This window comes from Ailuropoda melanoleuca, chromosome 16 (genome assembly GCF_002007445.2).
Source record: "Ailuropoda melanoleuca isolate Jingjing chromosome 16, ASM200744v2, whole genome shotgun sequence".
In the NCBI taxonomy this organism is placed as follows: domain Eukaryota; kingdom Metazoa; phylum Chordata; class Mammalia; order Carnivora; family Ursidae; genus Ailuropoda; species Ailuropoda melanoleuca.
Window position 1 is genome coordinate 31,828,281 of NC_048233.1, and position 18,157 is coordinate 31,846,437.

Here is an 18,157-nt window from a genome sequence, read left to right on the forward strand (position 1 = left end):
TGAGGGGTTAAAGTTGCCCTAACAGTGTATTAAGAAGTCATCATTGAAGTTTGAAGTTTAAATCTATAATTTTCTTCTATTACCAGTATCTGTCGGGATGGAAATTTTCTTTGCCAGACTCCCATTAGTTCAACCCAACGTAAGTGTTGAAATTATGATGCAAGCTTAATAGGTCTACTTGGGTTAAAATAAGCATATCAAGAGGCCCTTGATTAACAATTTCCTTTATCCCACAGAGAATTGTTCTGGAGGGGCCGAATATGTTGACTGCCAGGGCCCGAGGGCACGGAGAAGAGTTGACAGTAAATGTGGCGCTTGGAACATGCCTGGTTTTGATGTAAGTAACATGGCATTGCAGTTTAGCCTTTTCAAACTCTTAATTGTGGCAGGATAGAAGCAAACTAATACATCAATGAAAAATAATGAGCCGATCATATTTATTATGTTATTTTGACTTGTCAAATGTTGGCTCTAAATGTATACTTGGTATATATTTATGTAGTGTAAATTAATGCTGATACTGTGACATGTCAGAGCAGTACCCTATGGTATATATTATGTATTTATTCCCATAGGAGAACTTGCCTTGCGAAGCTGGGTGCTACTGTCCAGTAGGCATGGTTCGAAATTCTAAAGGGAACTGTGTCTTTCCTGAAGACTGCCCATGTTCTTTTGGTGGATGGGAGTATGAGCAAGGAAGTGTTACCACGGTTGGCTGCAACAACTGGTAAAAAAGAATGACTATTTTATATGTTTTGGATATCAGAAAGTACAGTCTGCTCTTATTTTTAAAGGAAAGAAGTCATACTTTGGGATATGTGGAAAACAATGGTCAAATATAATTTTAAATGCTTTTTTTTTTTAAAAGAAACTTTAATTTTTAAAAATTTTTTATTGAAGTATAGTTGACATACAATACTATATTAGTTTTAGGTGTACAACATAGTGATTCAACAATTATATACATTGTGAAATGCTCACCACAGTGGTGTAGTTACCATCTGTCACCCAACAAAGTTATTATAATATTCTTGGCTATACTCCCTATGCTGTACTTTTTGAAATAGAAACTTTATTTGGCATTTTATATGGTGAATGTCATATAGTATAATGAAGACAACTACAAAATTTAAATCAATATAGAACAAGGTTTTGTGCTTCTTTATAAAAATAATATGAGCGTGTGAATCTTTTTTCTTTTAGCACTTGCGTAAAAGGATCTTGGAGCTGTACACAAAATAAATGTCAAACCGTCTGCCACATCTATGGAGAAGGTCATGTTAGAACTTTTGATGGAAAAAGTTACAGCTTTGATGGTCTCTGCCAATATTCATTTGTTGAGGTAATGACTAGTGTATTTTGTCACAATTTTTTTGTACTTAATTATTTATTTGTAGATGAGCTCTGGAAAATTTTATTCTCAAATGTGAAATTTAAACACATGGCCCCTTAAATGTTTCTCAAAGGCAGTAAACTAACATGATGTAATGCTGACTTGGGAGGGAGTAAGCCTAGATTTCGGTCCTTGTCCTCCCATTTATCTGATGTGACTTTGGGCACATTCCTTAATCCCTCTGTGTCTCAGTTTCCTTATCTGTAAAATGGGGGTGGAAATAGCCCCCACTTGAAACTAAATTAGGGCAAATATTGGGGCACATACTAAGTGCTCAATAAATGTTAGATATCATTATTTTAACAATAGCACTGTCAGCAACAATGACAGTTGCCATTTTATGAGCACTTCTTTGCCAAATGAATTTATTACATTTAATCATTACAATACTCAAAGGCTGATAGTATTATCCCTATGATGCAGATGAAGAAATTGAAGTTTAGAGAGGTTAAACAACATGAACTGCTAAGTACAAAATGCTATATTCAAACCCAGATCTGTGTCATTCCAGAGCTCATGCTTGTTACATGCTGCTAAGCTGCTTCCTAAATCACATCTAATTGCTGAAATTTGGATTATTTTGTATTTATGCATTAGTTTTGGTTGAATATCAAGTTTCATAAAAATCACTGAGGGGGAGAAAAACACCTTTATCTAGCTATTTACAGAATGTAGAGATAAATCAATGATAATAAAATATATAATTTAAATACTTATATAGCTATAATATAATTCTGAACTTGTATAGAAGTAACAGGTAAAGGACCAAGTGAAAGCAAATTAATTAGGTTGGACTCAGCTAGGACTACCTATCCATATACGCAGTTAAACTCTCATCTTTTGGAAATTCCATAACACAGCTTATGGTAATTTATTGAGTTTAAATTTTCACTGAGAATTACTTGTCTGATGCAAATATTGTAATTGAGTTCCATGTCCCTGATATTTATAAACTATTATTATAATTCTTAAAGGATTATTGTGGTCGTGAAAATGGCACATTCCGTATCTTAACTGAAAGTGTCCCATGCTGTGAAGATGGGCTTACGTGCTCAAGAAAAATCATAGTTGCTTTTCAGGTACAGTACTATTCCTCTTTACATATTTTTTTCTCTCAGGTTATGAGTGGCTAGATAAAATTGATGTTATCATAAGTCTGACTTTTAATTAACAGGATCAGAATGTTGTCTTGCATGATGGTAAAGTAACAGCATCCAAAATTACGGAAAGTAAGGACTGTGGACTCAGTGAAAATACATACTCTGTACATACCGTTGGCCTGTACTTGATTCTGAAGTTTTTAAATGGGATAACCATAATTTGGGACAAGAATACAAGAGTTTCTGCTATATTGGATCCTCGCTGGAATGTATGTATATCATTAATAAGTGATTAATGGGGAAGGAAAATAATTTCTGTTTCTGAGAATTGGAGACAATTCGTCAGCGGAAAGTGAGAGAGTGGTATTTTCTATCCTAGAACAAATCCTCCACATCTACTCAATCTTATTATGAAACATGAAATACAATCAAAGATGATAGAATCTGGTGTAAAATAAATGCAATAAACCTGAAGCATTCTAGTTTAACTATGTTTGGTTACTCGAGATTATTTTATAATACAATTTTAAGGTAGCTTGTGAATGTATAAAATTAAGTGTATTTCTTAGAGCAAATATTCTAAGAACCTAAGAGTATATTCCTGTATGATTTAAAGCTAGTGAATATAATTAGTTTTTAACAATTCTTGACACATTTATCTTAGTTGATACTAGATCATGTTGTGATATAGGATGTCTTGGATTAAACAGGAGCAGAATCTTATCCACAGATTCTAGTTTCCTTCCAAAATTTGGAATTTAAAATAGATTTATGATAGGGTCACCTGGCTAGCTCAGTCAGCAGAGCATGTGATAAAATAGATTCATGATACCATATATAATCATAATTTCCTTACCTATCTCTCTCTCTACGAATTTAATGCAGCTCACGTTTTAATTTTCCTCTCTGAACTCATCTCTTGATATATCTGTTTCCCTGGTACAACCTACTTGTTAATTTCCCTTTCTGATCTCTATAGGGCAAAGTGTGTGGTCTTTGTGGAAATAACAATGGTGATCTCAAGGATGATTTCATAACAAGACATTCATCAGAAGCTATTGGAGCACTGGAATTTGGAAACAGTTGGAAAACAAGTCAAAAATGTGCAGACACACTAACACAAAATTTCCCATGTGACTCAAATCCCTACTGTAAAGCCTGGGCTGTGCAGAAATGTGAGATCATCCGGGACAGCATCTTCAAAGAATGCCATCACAAGGTAGTATGGCTCTGAAAGCAGTGACCTCACAGGTTTGCTCCCAGAGACTCATGTGCTGTGCTCTGTCTAGGTGGACCCCGAAGCTTACTTAGAAGCATGTATTGAGGAAGCCTGCTCATGTGACACGGAGGGGAAGTATTTGGGATTCTGCACGGCTGTGGCCATGTACGCAGAGGCCTGCAGTGCAGTTGGAGTCTGTGTCACGTGGAGAAAACCAGATCTCTGTCGTAAGTCAAGTCCATGTGTTGGTCTTCAAAAACGTAGTTAGGTAGAATTGTTTTTTTAGATAATCTTCCTCTCATATTTCCAATAAAATACATATTCTTGTGCCTAAGAAGTTTTAAAAACATGTTAATATGTTTATAATGGGAAAACTACCTATTTTAAAACATAGAGCACCTGGCACAGGATGTCAATTTCAATTTTAGTTACAAAGGTTCTCGTGTTAACAGGGGAAAAATTAAACACTGATGGAAAATATCTCTTACTCATTCTTAGATGAACAGTGGACTGTTGACTTATCTTGGTAAACTCATGTATTCATAAACATTTGCCACATCTACTAGTTTGGGTTGAAGTCCTCAGACATTATTTTAGAAACTTTATAGAGTGCTAGTTACAAGACAAACTGTAAAATGAATATAAACGGAATCTTGATATAAAGGATGTGATAAATTTAGTAAAAATCAGTCAACTTTTTCCCCTATAATGAAAAGTATTATGAGAGAAAGTATGACGAATGAGAAATATGGATATTTAATCCACATTTTATTCAGTTTATCATGTAAAGTGGGATATTGAAATCTTAGTTACCTCATTGAGGAATGATTATTTACATATTAAAGAAACCTGATTTCCCTAGAGATTTATTTTTGTAATTTAAGCTTTAACATTAGAACTATGAATCTGGACTGTGACCTAAAATATCTCAAAATGGGAAAAATCAACGTTTACTTTTCTACCTCGAACCAACCTTAGTGGGAGATGTCAAAGGAAAGTGCTGTTTTGATCCTATATGCTTCCCTTCCTTTTTTGTGAGCTATTGTGGCTTATGTGGCAATTTGGATATAGCCAAAGGAACTTGATAAGACAAAATGATATAGTCTAGCTCTGTTTATTGTTCCTATCATTCAAAATCCCTTTTAAAAAAGCTTTGGAAAATGAAAGATGAAAATCATCATATAACGAACAGCAGTAATTTGAAATGATTCAATTATAGCTGTCTTCTGTGATTATTATAATGGACCTGGGGAATGCAGTTGGCGCTATGAACCTTGTGGTACAGTGACTACAAAAACATGCAGAGATCGAGTTATTGGCCAGAAATTTTCTGCAGTTTTGGAAGGTAAGGCATATTTTAGTAATATCCACAAAGTAATGCAGATTATATTGAAATTTTACAACTGAAAAATGGTGTTCGTTTCTGCCAACTCAGAGTCTTACATTTTGTAATTTAATGAATAGGTATTTATATTTATTATGACATTAATATTTCTACATTAGAAACATTTTCTCCAGATATAAATTATCTATTTAATCCCATTGTCAGTTTTTATACCTTTCATTAGACAATATAATTGTTGAGAAAGTAGTTTCAGAATGCAATGTATAATATAGTCCAATTAACTATATCCCACATTTAAATGGCACTTTCTTCTTAACATTACATATCTTACAAAGGAAGAAGTGGCAAGAAAACAAGGTGATGCATAAACTTCCCATAGTTAGCTCTGTGTTAGATCCTAGGCTTTGGGGTCTTTTCAACTCATTTTATTATGGCCTCTGGATCTTCATCTATCCTTATAAAAATAGATATTTAGAACTGGCATTCACACTTCAAGATATGTGTTTATCAAAGTCTTGTATTATGTTCAACATCATGCCATCATTAAAGTAGCAAATTATTTTTAAGCACTTCAGGAAACATTTTATTTTTTTTTATTTTTTTATTTTTAAAGATTTTATTTATTTATGTGACAGAGATAGACAGCCAGCCAGAGAGGGAACACAAGCAGGGGGAGTGGGAGAGGAAGACACAGGCTCATAGCAGAAGAGCCCGATGTGGGGCTCGATCCCATAACGTCGGGATCACGCCCTGAGCTGAAGGCAGACGCTTAACCGCTATGCCACCCAGGCGCCCCTAGGAAACATTTTAGAAAAAAAATAAATCAGCCAAAATTTGTAATTTCTTAGTTCTTAGGTTGCTACTCCATTGCAAGAAGATCTGAATCCTGTTCAATTTATATGTTTTCACTAAGAATGTGCTGTTGTTTTGCTATTATCTACTTCAGTTCGTGTAATCATTTATGTAACTTTACAAATATAGACCGCAATATGACACATTTCTGGAAATAGAAATGAACCACGGGTCATTTTTAATACAGGTTGCTATGCTAAGTGCCCGGAGAGTGCTCCTTACCTGGATGAGAACCTCATGAAATGTGTCCGTTTATCTGAGTGCAGCTGTTTCTACAATGATATCATACCAGCAGGGGGAATGATTCAGGATAACTGTGGAAGAACATGGTACATTCTGTATTACTTTCCAATGAGAAGTTCCGTTCCTTAAATTGTCATTTAGAAAAAAAATTAAAAATACACATATATAAATTTTAGCTCTCTTATGTCTAATTGAGAAGGTCTGTATTAGATTGAGTTTTCTGTCAGTTATGCTATAGTTGTTTTGTATTTTCAGTAAATCCACATATCAACAAATGGTTTGTTAAATCTCATACTACAGAAGACAGGACAGAAAATGTCATGTAACTTTAGGTAAAAAGGAAGTTTTACTTCTGTAAATGTAAGATCGTGTTTATAGGCTTCAGACAGTGACATGGAAGCAGAGGGGAAGTCTATACTAGCGTAGCATGGCCATCAGTGTCCTGTTTGAAGTTGAAAATGTAAGAACCAACGATTTTCTGACTGCAAAGCGAATGCAGTACCAAGAACACCTCGCTGAAATGACTCTGAATGATGGTACAGTACATGAAAAAAATAAGCATATTCCTGGGGAAACGATTATTTACTGTGCTCTTACTTGACTTTGTTTTGATTTTCATGGTTAGACAATTTGTGTTTTTAAATTTGGGAGGTCTATGTCATGAGGAGTTAAAATTTCAACCTCATTTTTTTTTCTGACATAACTTTCAGCTATTGCATCGCAGGAGAGTTGGAGTGCAGCAGTGGTGAGTCTTTGCTTTTTACTCTAATTAAATTAGGGAAGGTGAGGTAAAGGCTGTGGGATCTTTTCAGATCATCAACAGCAAAGGAGTCCGTACTTAATGCTTTCGACAGCTCCTCCCTCAGTGGATTGGGACAATTCCACTGCAGTGTATTTGTTCCTGTCAGATCACTTCAGAACCCAGGCATTTCCATAGGGTGGCAAAGGGAGGCAGTTTTGCTGCTGCATGGGAGCCCCTGCCTATCTGTAGGCTCTGGGAGTTAAGGGAGTGAGATATCAGTCAAAATCATTTCGTAAAGGGATGGAGCAAAGGGTGAGAATTATATGGATAGAATTAAATAATTGAAGGATCACTCATGAGCAACAGAGATCTTAAGAATAAATCTCAACAAGCTTCAAGAGAATTCATGAGCTACTCCTTATTTTGTATTAGAAATTGCAAGAAGTAAAATAAATAAAATACTAATAATTCGTAGTCAATTTGAGATTTAGATTTTTTTCAGTTTTTCATTCTTGTCAATGATAGTCGTTTATAATTATTTCAGATGCTGCTTCTGCAAATTCAACATTCACAGGTAAAATAATCATGGTTTCCAATGTGTATTTCTGATTTCTTTTTGTAGGTAATCCTTTATAGTTTCACCACAGTCTGTGTCAGTAAAAGGAATGCTGGTAAATCTGCTACAAAAATTTCAAATTAGAATGAACAGTTACTAGAAAATCTGTAAAAATACTATTTCAATATACACCTGTGTATTCAGTTAGGAATATACACTAGAACACACATTAGGAAATGTATGCTTATTAGTAAAATATCATCATCCAAAGCTTGACATTTTTAGATAATAATTGGAACAAGTGGAATAAAAATGAGTTAAATTCAGTCTCCCATGAAGTAAATATTTTGAAATCATGATTGCCCTGGGAGGTAATTTGAAAATATAGAAATAAAAAGTTAATTTCTTTTTCTTAACTCATACATTTGCTGTCAGCTATAAGGACATTTCAGTTATGCCCATTCAAGAGAATGTGGACAGAATGCAGTTTAACTTTAGTCTGGGGACTTGTAATTTACTGGCAATATAAGTATACTAAGTTTACTGGCAATATAAGTATACTGCGGTATACTTATATATTCCTGTCTTGTATGATTCAAGGTGGGATTTTATTTCCTGTAGATAAATATTCAGAGATGGTGTCAATTAGGAGATAGTAAAGTAAATTGGAAGCCTTAGATTTTGATAATATATTTAAAATTGTGTTATTGTCTATAAAATGCTATTTAAATCTTAGTTATTATTGATCGCTTACCTAAAGTTAAGGTATCACATGCCAGGGTTCTGAACCTTATTTCTTGGCCCTTTGATAGACCTTGTAAAATTCCTATGAGATTTTGGCTAAGTGGTAATAACAGAAAAGAGTTATTTTCGGTGGATCTGTAATAAATATATAGTGTTAATTGTGTTGACTTAAATGAGAGATTATTTTGTCACTTAACCTTTTAATACAATTTTAGAAAAATTTCCTTAGGCTATGGTAAGTGGTTTTTTAAACTAAGTTTCCGAGTAAAATATTCAAGTAACTTATTTTCATATATATTGTCTTTCTTACACAGTTTCTACTACAACAGTTACCTCCATATTAAGCACTGAAGCAGGTAAAAAAAAAAAGTTTGCTTTTTAGCTTCTAAACTGGCAGCAAAGTGAATTTGTGATTCAGGCAATTTGCCCCCCCCCCCCGCTTTATTTTTTTCAAACCTGTTTTCTATTTGTTTCCTAAATGCCAAATAGAAGGGTCTACACTCAATTGTAATATTAGTGAAGAATATCTTCCCTCTTCAGATGTTATGTATCCTAAAAAGAATATTCTGAATACTACTAATTGGAGAAAGTGAAGAAAATGCCACTACTGAAGAAAATTCTATGTTAAATTCTTAAAAATTATTTATAATTTCTCTTTTATTAATACCAAGGAATCTTAACTTTATTTTTTTTATTTTTATTTTTTTTTTCCGATGTAAAGTTTGATGCTTCATTAGTTGCGTATAACACCCAGTGCACCATGCAATACGTGCCCTCCTTACTACTCAAGGAATCTTAACTTTAATTGAATGATTTCTAATAAAGCAATAGCCAAAGGAGAACAAAAGTATATTCAAATTTCATAAATGAATTTAACTCTTACATTTAATCATTTATTTGCATTCTAGATACATGTAAGTATATCTCTAAATAAATACTTTTAATTTTGTCTTTTAACACAATTTAATATACATTTCCAAATACTTGTCTCCTTCTTTGGATAGCAATTACATCAGTAACCAGTAGCTCAGGCACAGGTAAGCCATAATCTTCAAACACAGCTTAAGAGGGCATTAAAAAAAAAAACCCAAAACTTCCTTTTGCAGTATTATACCTTTTTAATGACATTTTAAGGGGAATTTTGTTTTGTTTTGTTTTTAAGAATGCTTTAGAGGAACATTTTGGAAAAAATGTTATACAAAATGATATTTTCTTGACCTTTTACTGATGGTCTATGAATTTGAAAGCTTTAATTTTACATTTTAACATCTAGTCACCTATATGATCAAATTTCTTTAAAACATTAATTTTAAGTTGATCTATTTTATATATGAACATAGATGTTCTAGAAACATAACTTTCCCTCTATACAAAATTAATTTTTTCCATTGTTTTCTCTAATCCAGCAGCTTCCACTCCAGTGCTTACAAGATCAAGCAGTGAAACAATAGGTAGGTGAGACAGAAAGCTTATAAATGAATAAATACAGTTTTTACATATATTAAAATAGTTTTTTTAACTTAAAACATATTTTAATCAACCTACCCACTCATTTATACTTAAGACTTTTTTCTTCCCCCAACGGAGCACTATTTCTCTTTTTCCTGTTATTTAATACATTCTCTGTTTTTTTTTTTTTTTTTTTTTTTTTTTTTTTTTTTAATGTATCTAGATGCGCCTGGGTGGCTGAGTTGGTTAAGCATCCGACCCTTGATTTGAGCTCAGGTCATGATATCAAGGTCTTGATATCAACCCCCACATGGCTCATTGCCCTCAGTGTAGAGGCTGCACATTCTTCACCCTCCCCATTTGCCCCTCCCTTGCCTGTGCATGTGTGCGCATACTCTCTCTCAAATAAATTTTAAAAATCTTAGTAAAATATGTGTATATATTTAAATCCATGGTATTTTTTTATTGAGGTATAAGTGACATATAACACTATATTAGTTGCAGGTGCACCTCATAGTGATTTGGTATTTGTATATATTGCAAAATGATCACCACAGTCTAGCTAACATTCTCAAAGTCTCAGACCATGTTTTGCCACCCCTGAAGTCTCAATTACACCTAGTTCCAAGCATGTAACAGTATTCACTAAATGTCGAAAAAATGGATATTTCTATTTCCCTGTCCCAAATTGATAATTCGATGTTTTTCTGTTTTTTGGGTTTTTTTGGCAGGGGGAGAGGGAGGCACAGAATTTCTGGTGAAGCTTAGATTATTATTATTATTTTTTGAAGATTTTATTTATTTATTTATTTGACAGAGAGAGAGAGACAGCGAGAGAGGGAACACAAGCAGGGGGAGTGGGAGAGGGAGAAGCAGGCTTCCTGCTGAGCAGGGAGCCCGATGCAGGGCTCAATCCCAGGACCCTGGGATCATGACCTGAGCTGAAGGTAGACGCTTAACTGAGCCACCCAAGAGCCCCTGAAGCTTAGATTATTAGCTAGATTTATGTATATTGATAAATCATACACTTTATACATTTTATTCACTGAAGTTAATATTCCTTCACTGAAATACAAATATATAGTGCAAAATGGAGACTATTTTTGGATTGTAATTTTATGTCATCATATAGAATTACGACTGTAATTTGGGTACTTTGGTAATTCTTATCGTCTGACTTATTTGGTAATTAATATATCACTTATATTCAAAGAGCAAATATATATCTTAAAAGTATCAACCATTGTAGGGGCGCCTGGGTGGCACAGCGGTTAAGCGTCTGCCTTCGGCTCAGGGCGTGATCCCGGCGTTATGGGATCGAGCCCCACATCAGGCTCCTCCGCTGGGAGCCTGCTTCTTCCTCACCCACTCCCCCTGCTTGTGTTCCCTCTCTCGCTGGCTGTCTCTCTCTATCTCTGTCGAATAAATAAATAAAATCTTTAAAAAAAAAAGTATCCACCATCGTAGTATGGAATATCAGTAAAAAGGCCCAAACTAACATGTTTAATTCTCACCAAACTTTCCCTTACATTGTATGCCATCAACAACACTAAGCGCTACTGGCTTGTTCAGTGTAAACCTTAGAAAGACTGACAGGTGTTAGAAGCATTTTCCCTGTTCTACAATTGTAAACTTACTTGCCAGGGCCCGGTAACACTTTCATCCCAATAGTTCTTCTACATTGTTTCTTACTCACTGCAGAATAATTTTCCAGCTGCATATTACGTCAGCCATAAGCAAGGGACTGAATTTCTAATTCTCAGCCTGGTTCTGTTTCCAAGAAGGTTAATTTCATTGTTTCATACCTCTCTTTTAGTTATAATCATTTGTTCAGCTATTAAAACTTTTCAATCTTGTGACCATTTAAAGAAACAAAACTACCTTTGACTATTGATTTGATAAATCGTGCAGTTATGCATGAGTCACAAGCAATTTCAACAACGATTCCAAGGTAAAGATGTTATATGCATCCTCTAGGAAACACTAGGCGCTCAGAACTAAGAAAACTGGGATGATTTTTTTTTCCAGTTAATACGTATATTTCCATTCATTGCTTTTCTTTCCCCAAGAATTAAGTTTTGAACATAATATTTGCCAATTTTATTTTGGCAACACTTTGTAGTATAGCAAACAAACATTTTATATAAAACAGAAGGTCACGAGTAGATTACCTAAGGAGATTCTGCGAGCAACTGATGACAATTTAGATGTAAAATGCTTAACCTTAAAACACTACAAAAATCTCATCAATTATCTCCATCATACTATTTAAAAAATCCTAAATCTACTGTAGACTAGAATTATAAGAAACGTTACCCAGGCGGTTCCTCCCCACCCCCGTCATGAGGTATTATTTATGACTTTTTATGCTTAGCCTTACTGAATTCTAGTGTTTTATTTAATTTCACTGAAGCTCCAATAGATATTTCATGTTCTACACGTATAATACTAATAATTTAGTAAAATGCATATTACTACTGTATTGCAAGATATAGCTAATACCGTTTAAGGAGGGTTTACCTCATTTGAGTCATTATATACACTATTTTTGCATTCACTATTGCATTAAATCTCAACAATCCCCTGATTAAGTAATATTATTCTCTGGAACCCCTCTCTCTCTTCATCATTTTACAGGGAAAGAGATGCAAAGAACTTAAATAATTTTTCCAGAGTCACAAAGATCAGAAGAAGAAGGAATTTTCTGGTGTGATGCCCAGAGAAATCAGCATTGTTTTTCTTTTCCTTATTATCTACGAAAGCCAGAAATTATTGTCAGAAATGATCATTTCAAAGATGTGAATCATTAAGGCCACCCCAACATTTTCCTCAAATCAGGAGACAAGAATAATTTTTCCAAGTTACAGTTGCCCAACTGTGTCACAAATTGTGTGTGTTTTAAATAAATTTAGTCTAATAATCCCAGTCCACAGAAAACATCAGTTACCAAGACATCAAATCAGTGGTACCTTTCCAGCATTCACTAATAATGTACCTGTAGCTTATCTTGTTGCTGGAATCAATTTGTAAGTGCTTATTTCCCGGATGAATGGAGGCATACAAAATTTTGGTTATTAATTCTCAATTTTAAATGTAAATGACCATGGTAAAACTTGGTTTAATTCTTAGCTCCTCATTCACTATCCCACATCTTCTTTTCTGAGATAATGCGTACGTACCAGGAGGGGATTTAGAAGTTATTCAAGGAATCACTGATTTACTTAACCAAGAAATCTGTGACTTGTAGGCTTGGATCATACCACTTGTTCATATTTGTTGATTCAATTAACTGGTTCTATTAAATTGTCTACTTCAGCTTGTGCTATGAACTCCTGGACTGGGTACAAAATATTCAGAGTGAAATGTGACATTTCTGAACTGGAACAACCATGAGAGACCACATGCCCATTTACTTCTGACTCAGGAAGGATAACAATCTCTGTATAGTGAGAATGGTACTCAAGAAAATCCTAGTACTAGTTACATGTTTACTGGTTGGTTTACTGTGAAGTTCTAAAAGGGGGAAAAAAGCCAAGTCTGGTGGTGCTCTTTTTCATTTTCTGTGGAGGAGTAAAGTGTTTCATTTAAGATGCACCAACATATTTTTCCTTTTTAAACTTTTTTTTTTCTAATTTCATCCAACAAGCATCATGGCATAGTAAAAATAAAACCAGTTAAAGTGTTTGGCTTTTGAACACGTTTAAAAGAAATGAAGCCTTTTTGTGAAGCAATTGCCTTACACAAATTGTACACGGGAAAGGCACTTTCCATTTCTTTTTAGTGACATCCATGGTTTCAGAGTTGAACAGCATTTCACAAATTATGATGAATCCATAGCTACATAATGATTTTTGTTTTTTAGCTTTTTAGGGGCGAACCAGTTGATTCATGATGAGAAAAACAGATGCCAAAACAGGATCATGTAGTCATGATTGCTGGTAAAGTCTTGTTACATTCTAAATACAGTAGGCATCAACTAAAATATTTAAATAGATACTTAAAAGCAAAAGCTTAACATTTCCAGATATAATGTAGCTAGGAAGGCACATCATTGTGAGTATGTGCTGTCTCTTCATGAACTCTCTGCAATAGGTGTACAATTTCTTTCTTATACAGGGGAACCCATTTCACCCAGAATTTTGGTTTATAGTGTCAGTGCTCTAAAGGTAATTTCATTTGGATAATATGTTAGTGCTTTTGAATTGACTCAGTGTGATTTGTGGGTTGCTTTAATCTAGTCAAAGCTTTTCTACTTATCTTTTTTGCTTTAAGATATCAGCTTGGTATAAAAGTCTATAATTCTTTTTTTTAATTTTGTTCCCCAAGATTTATTTTTTAAAAAGAGACTGGGTAGAAGGGCAGCTGTTGGCCATTATCTTGTTCCCTGGGTGACGTAATTCTGATCAAGTATTGTATCAAATACTTTCTGAGTCAAGGACTTCTTACTGACCATTAGTATTTGGTTTCATTTTTTTTTCTTAACCAATAACTTGAAAGAATTTACTAAATTATTTTAAATTTTCTTTCCATAAATTTAAATGACCTTTGTAAGATGGATGGAAGGCATTCTTGCCAGATAGAAGGAGAAATGGCTAGGTCTTCAGGAGTGAACTGATGATTTATTTGACTTTATACTCAAGCTTCTTGGATTATTTGACTTTATACTGAAGCCTCAAGGTTAGGTATGATAATACTGTTGCACATGTCTTTGAGGTAAATAGAACATGAATGAAGTGCACTTTTAATGAATTTGAAAAACATTGCAGATAGTTTTAAAAGCATGAGGGAAGCAATGTGCAAAGCTGACTCCATGGATTATATGTCTGTTTTTTTTTTCTATACAGTAAATGTTTTCAAAGGGTTAAAGTAATCTGAGAGATGCCTAGCCAATCATTCTAAGAAGTATGTTAGTTTTAGAAGAAAACTATGCAATTATGTGTTTTTTTCCTATTTAAATTGACAGAACTTGATAGAGAACTAACATTTACTGAGCAATATTCTAAGTATTTGACATAAATTATCTCATTTGATAAAGAGAACTCTGTGAAGTAGGTGCTATTATTTCCCTCAGTTACAAATTAGGAAATGGAAACACAAGGAGGTTAAACTATGTGTCCAAGGTTGTTTGCTGAAAAGTAGCAGAGAGAGAATTAAAATTCAGGACATCTTTTTTTTTTTTCCCATTCCAGTTCTAATGCCACTGTGTTTTCATTTAAGAAAGACAATAAAGTTGAATTTAATTTAAATTGATGACTAAAGGAGTAGCATATAATGGCAGATTCCAGTTGGAATTTGGAGCTTGTCCTAAAATGTATGCTTTGTGTAGTAAGTTGCTATTAATGGCAAAAAGGCTCATTGACCCTACAGGATACGGATTCATATACTTAAAAAGAGGGCTTCTCTTACATAACAATTTGATATCTTAAAATGCATTTCTTCTTTTCTCAAAAAGGTAAATTCTTAGAATGGTACACCTAGAGGTTCTATAGGAATTCTCTTGGTATAAGGAGCTTATTCTAAGATTGCTTCCATCATACAATGAATTGAGTTACATTGGGCTCGATTGAGAACTAGCTGAGTGGACTGGGATGGAGAGGCCAGAAAATAATAATAAACATTGGAACCCTTCTGTTCTCCTTCCCAGCTGTGTGACCCTAGTTGCAGGCTCCATGTGCTGCGAACATCAGTTTTCTCGTGGGTTGAGTGGGAAGGATATATTTCTCCATTATAGGACTTGAGAAAAGTCTTACTGTGACTGTGATAGAGCAGCTTAGTGTAAGACCCAGGAAGTACTCAGTAAAATCCACCCTGTGACCACTAACCGTTTTCAAAAGAAAAACTCATTGTGTAAATGAAGTTAGACTTCCGCCAAGGAGTTTGATAGATTTGATTCTGTTGCACGTGATTATGCTGCTTTTAATGAAATGTGTTCAAGTTGACGGAGTGCAAGTGAGAATCACTGAAATTCCCCAAAGGTGAAATCTATCCTGGGAGATGGAATCTACACCCAAATCTTTTGGAGTGTCAGGGTCTATCCTACTCAATCATTCTACTCTTGAAAGTCTCTCTGGGACACAGCCAATTACTCTTTCTATGTGATCCTTCCATCCACATGAGCAAGACATTTTAATTCCATATCCAGTGAGTGTTTCCTCAGGGAGAAAAGAGGAGATGTGTCTTAGTGTGTTGGTGGAGTGTGCTTGATGCTGATTGGATGGTTCTTGTCCACTAAAGCTTGACATGACTTTTGAGAATTATCCCACAACTTCTGTCAACTACTTATCATATTTTCAACTCCGTTGTATGAAGCACTCAAGAAATGACACTTTATTATTTATTTGATATTGGGTTCTAGGTTTTTCTAATCTAATGTAGAACATTCCCATCAATATGATGAACTGGTACTAAGAAAACCACAAGAGGTGGTTAGTGATACACAGAGGGAGCATTACATAAAAAACTGTATGAGTTAAACTCCAAGGTATCCAATGACATGGAATTCAGTCCGGGCCATGTCACTGACGAGGAGCTAAATTGCAGCAGATATCACATAGGTTTCCTGTGCCCAAATCCTCCATGTTTCTTTTTAATTATTTTTTATTAGTAGGGCTGGGGGTGGAGTGACAGAGGCAGACAGGGAAAGAGAATCAGAAGCAGACTCCACACACTGCTCAGAGGCCAACACCAGATAACATCAATAAACCCTGGATTCATGACGAGAGCCTTAATCCAGAGTAAGAGCCTGAACTGACTGACTAACCACATGACCCTTCATTTCTCTTTTTTTCTCAGGAACAACTCAAGGTACTCAGCCGGAACCTTCAAGTACAGGTTCGTATATTCCTATCTGGCATGGGACATAAAAAAACAAACAAACAAAAAAAAAACAAAAAAAAACCACCTCTGACAATGAGATGTTATCTGCAAATTAGGGTTTTGAGGAAGGAAGTGACATGAGAGTAGGGCTTTTGAGAAAACATGGTAAACAAGGAATTGACTGGCCTTTTCCCACCCGCGGAGCTCAAACTCTACCACAAAAGACATGAATTTCACTGGTTTTGGTCCAGGATAGATGGAGTGGCTGTCATATGGGTTCCGTTTTGCTTTTCCTCCGTATCGTCTAGGATTCGGATGGTATCTAGAACAGAACCTCACTAAGATCAAGCTCTAGAGTGAAAAAAAGTAGGCTAGGGTAAGAGGAAACGTGCCGCTAGGGAAAGCTCTAGACGGCTGTCTTGGGTGTTTTAAGTGGAAGGGTGTCAGTATCTACGTCACGACATTTCATCAGTGTGACTTGCAACCCTGAGGGACAGTGTGATCGGGGCGGAAGGTGGCGTTTCTTTGAAAGCAACTGCCTGGAGACGAATAGAGGAGGACCTAGTGTGAGCCCATTGGAGATGCAGAACACATGAGCGTTAGGAAGAAAGGAGCGACAACCGACAGAATGATGGAGCAATGTTATAGTAGAATCGAAGCTTAGGGGACTGTGGCCAGAAAGTGGCTGGGTTGGGGCTGCATTTTCTGTGGTGGGAACTGACCGAATCGCTCAGTCACCCATTGGTGATAAAGTCCAAGGACCATTGACATGATAAAGTCCAAGGACCATTGACATGAGAAGTTCATTTTATGTTTCCCTCAGGTGGTGCTGGACTTCCAGTTTCCACGACCCTCGAGGCTGGCAGCGGAGGCAGCACTGGAGTGGGCCCCACCGTGACCGGTCCCTGGCGTGGAGCAGGTAAGTTGAGTCCAGAACAAAGGAACCCTCCCACGCCTAAGCCTCTGGTGCCAGGCATCGCTGCTCAGTAGGATAGTTTCCAGACTAAAAGACGTCTGAGCCGTCACCTTGAGAGGTGAGCCCATTGGAGATGCAGAACACATGAGCGTTAGGAAGAAAGGAGCGACAACCCCAATCAGGAAATGGGAAGGACGACGACAGAATGATGGAGCAATGTTATAGTAGAATCGAAGCTTAGGGGACTGTGGCCAGAAAGTGGCTGGGTTGGGGCTGCATTTTCTGTGGTGGGAACTGACCGAATCGCTCAGTCACCCATTGGTGATAAAGTCCAAGGACCATTGACATGAGAAGTTCATTTTATGTTTCCCTCAGGTGGTGCTGGACTTCCAGGTTCCACGACCCTCGAGGCTGGCAGCGGAGGCAGCACTGGAGTGGGCCCCACCGTGACCGGTCCCTGGCGTGGAGCAGGTAAGTTGAGTCCAGAACAAAGGAACCCTCCCACGCCTAAGCCTCTGGTGCCAGGCATCGCTGCTCAGTAGGATAGTTTCCAGACTAAAAGACGTCTGAGCCGTCACCTTGAGAGGTGATATCACCTATCCCGTGTTGAAGCAGGCCTTTGGGTTGCTCAGGGGGCTTTTCTTGTCCTTGCTGTTGGTGTGTTTTCTTGCTTACCACTAAAGACAGTGGCACAAGGGACACCGGCTTCCGAGCGGGCGGCACAAAGAAATGATTCAGAGGCCGTGGCTTCCCTAGCTTCATTGCACCAGTAGTCCTGCATG

General features: G+C 36.0%; 1 protein-coding gene across 1 annotated transcript in view; it reads left to right on the top strand.

The window, feature by feature from the left end:
* The window catches only part of MUC19 (mucin 19, oligomeric), a 98,045-nt gene that overhangs the window by 62,590 nt on the left and 17,298 nt on the right, over positions 1-18,157 (top strand). The window contains exons 22-35 of the mRNA XM_034646029.1: positions 87-139; positions 237-337; positions 576-727; positions 1,204-1,342; positions 2,368-2,472; positions 2,568-2,762; positions 3,473-3,712; positions 3,783-3,939; positions 4,932-5,057; positions 6,097-6,238; positions 6,863-6,894; positions 8,509-8,550; positions 17,283-17,378; positions 17,751-17,846. Coding sequence (XP_034501920.1) covers positions 87-139; positions 237-337; positions 576-727; positions 1,204-1,342; positions 2,368-2,472; positions 2,568-2,762; positions 3,473-3,712; positions 3,783-3,939; positions 4,932-5,057; positions 6,097-6,238; positions 6,863-6,894; positions 8,509-8,550; positions 17,283-17,378; positions 17,751-17,846 — 1,676 coding nt within the window. The remainder of the gene's footprint in view (positions 1-86; positions 140-236; positions 338-575; positions 728-1,203; positions 1,343-2,367; positions 2,473-2,567; positions 2,763-3,472; positions 3,713-3,782; positions 3,940-4,931; positions 5,058-6,096; positions 6,239-6,862; positions 6,895-8,508; positions 8,551-17,282; positions 17,379-17,750; positions 17,847-18,157) is intronic.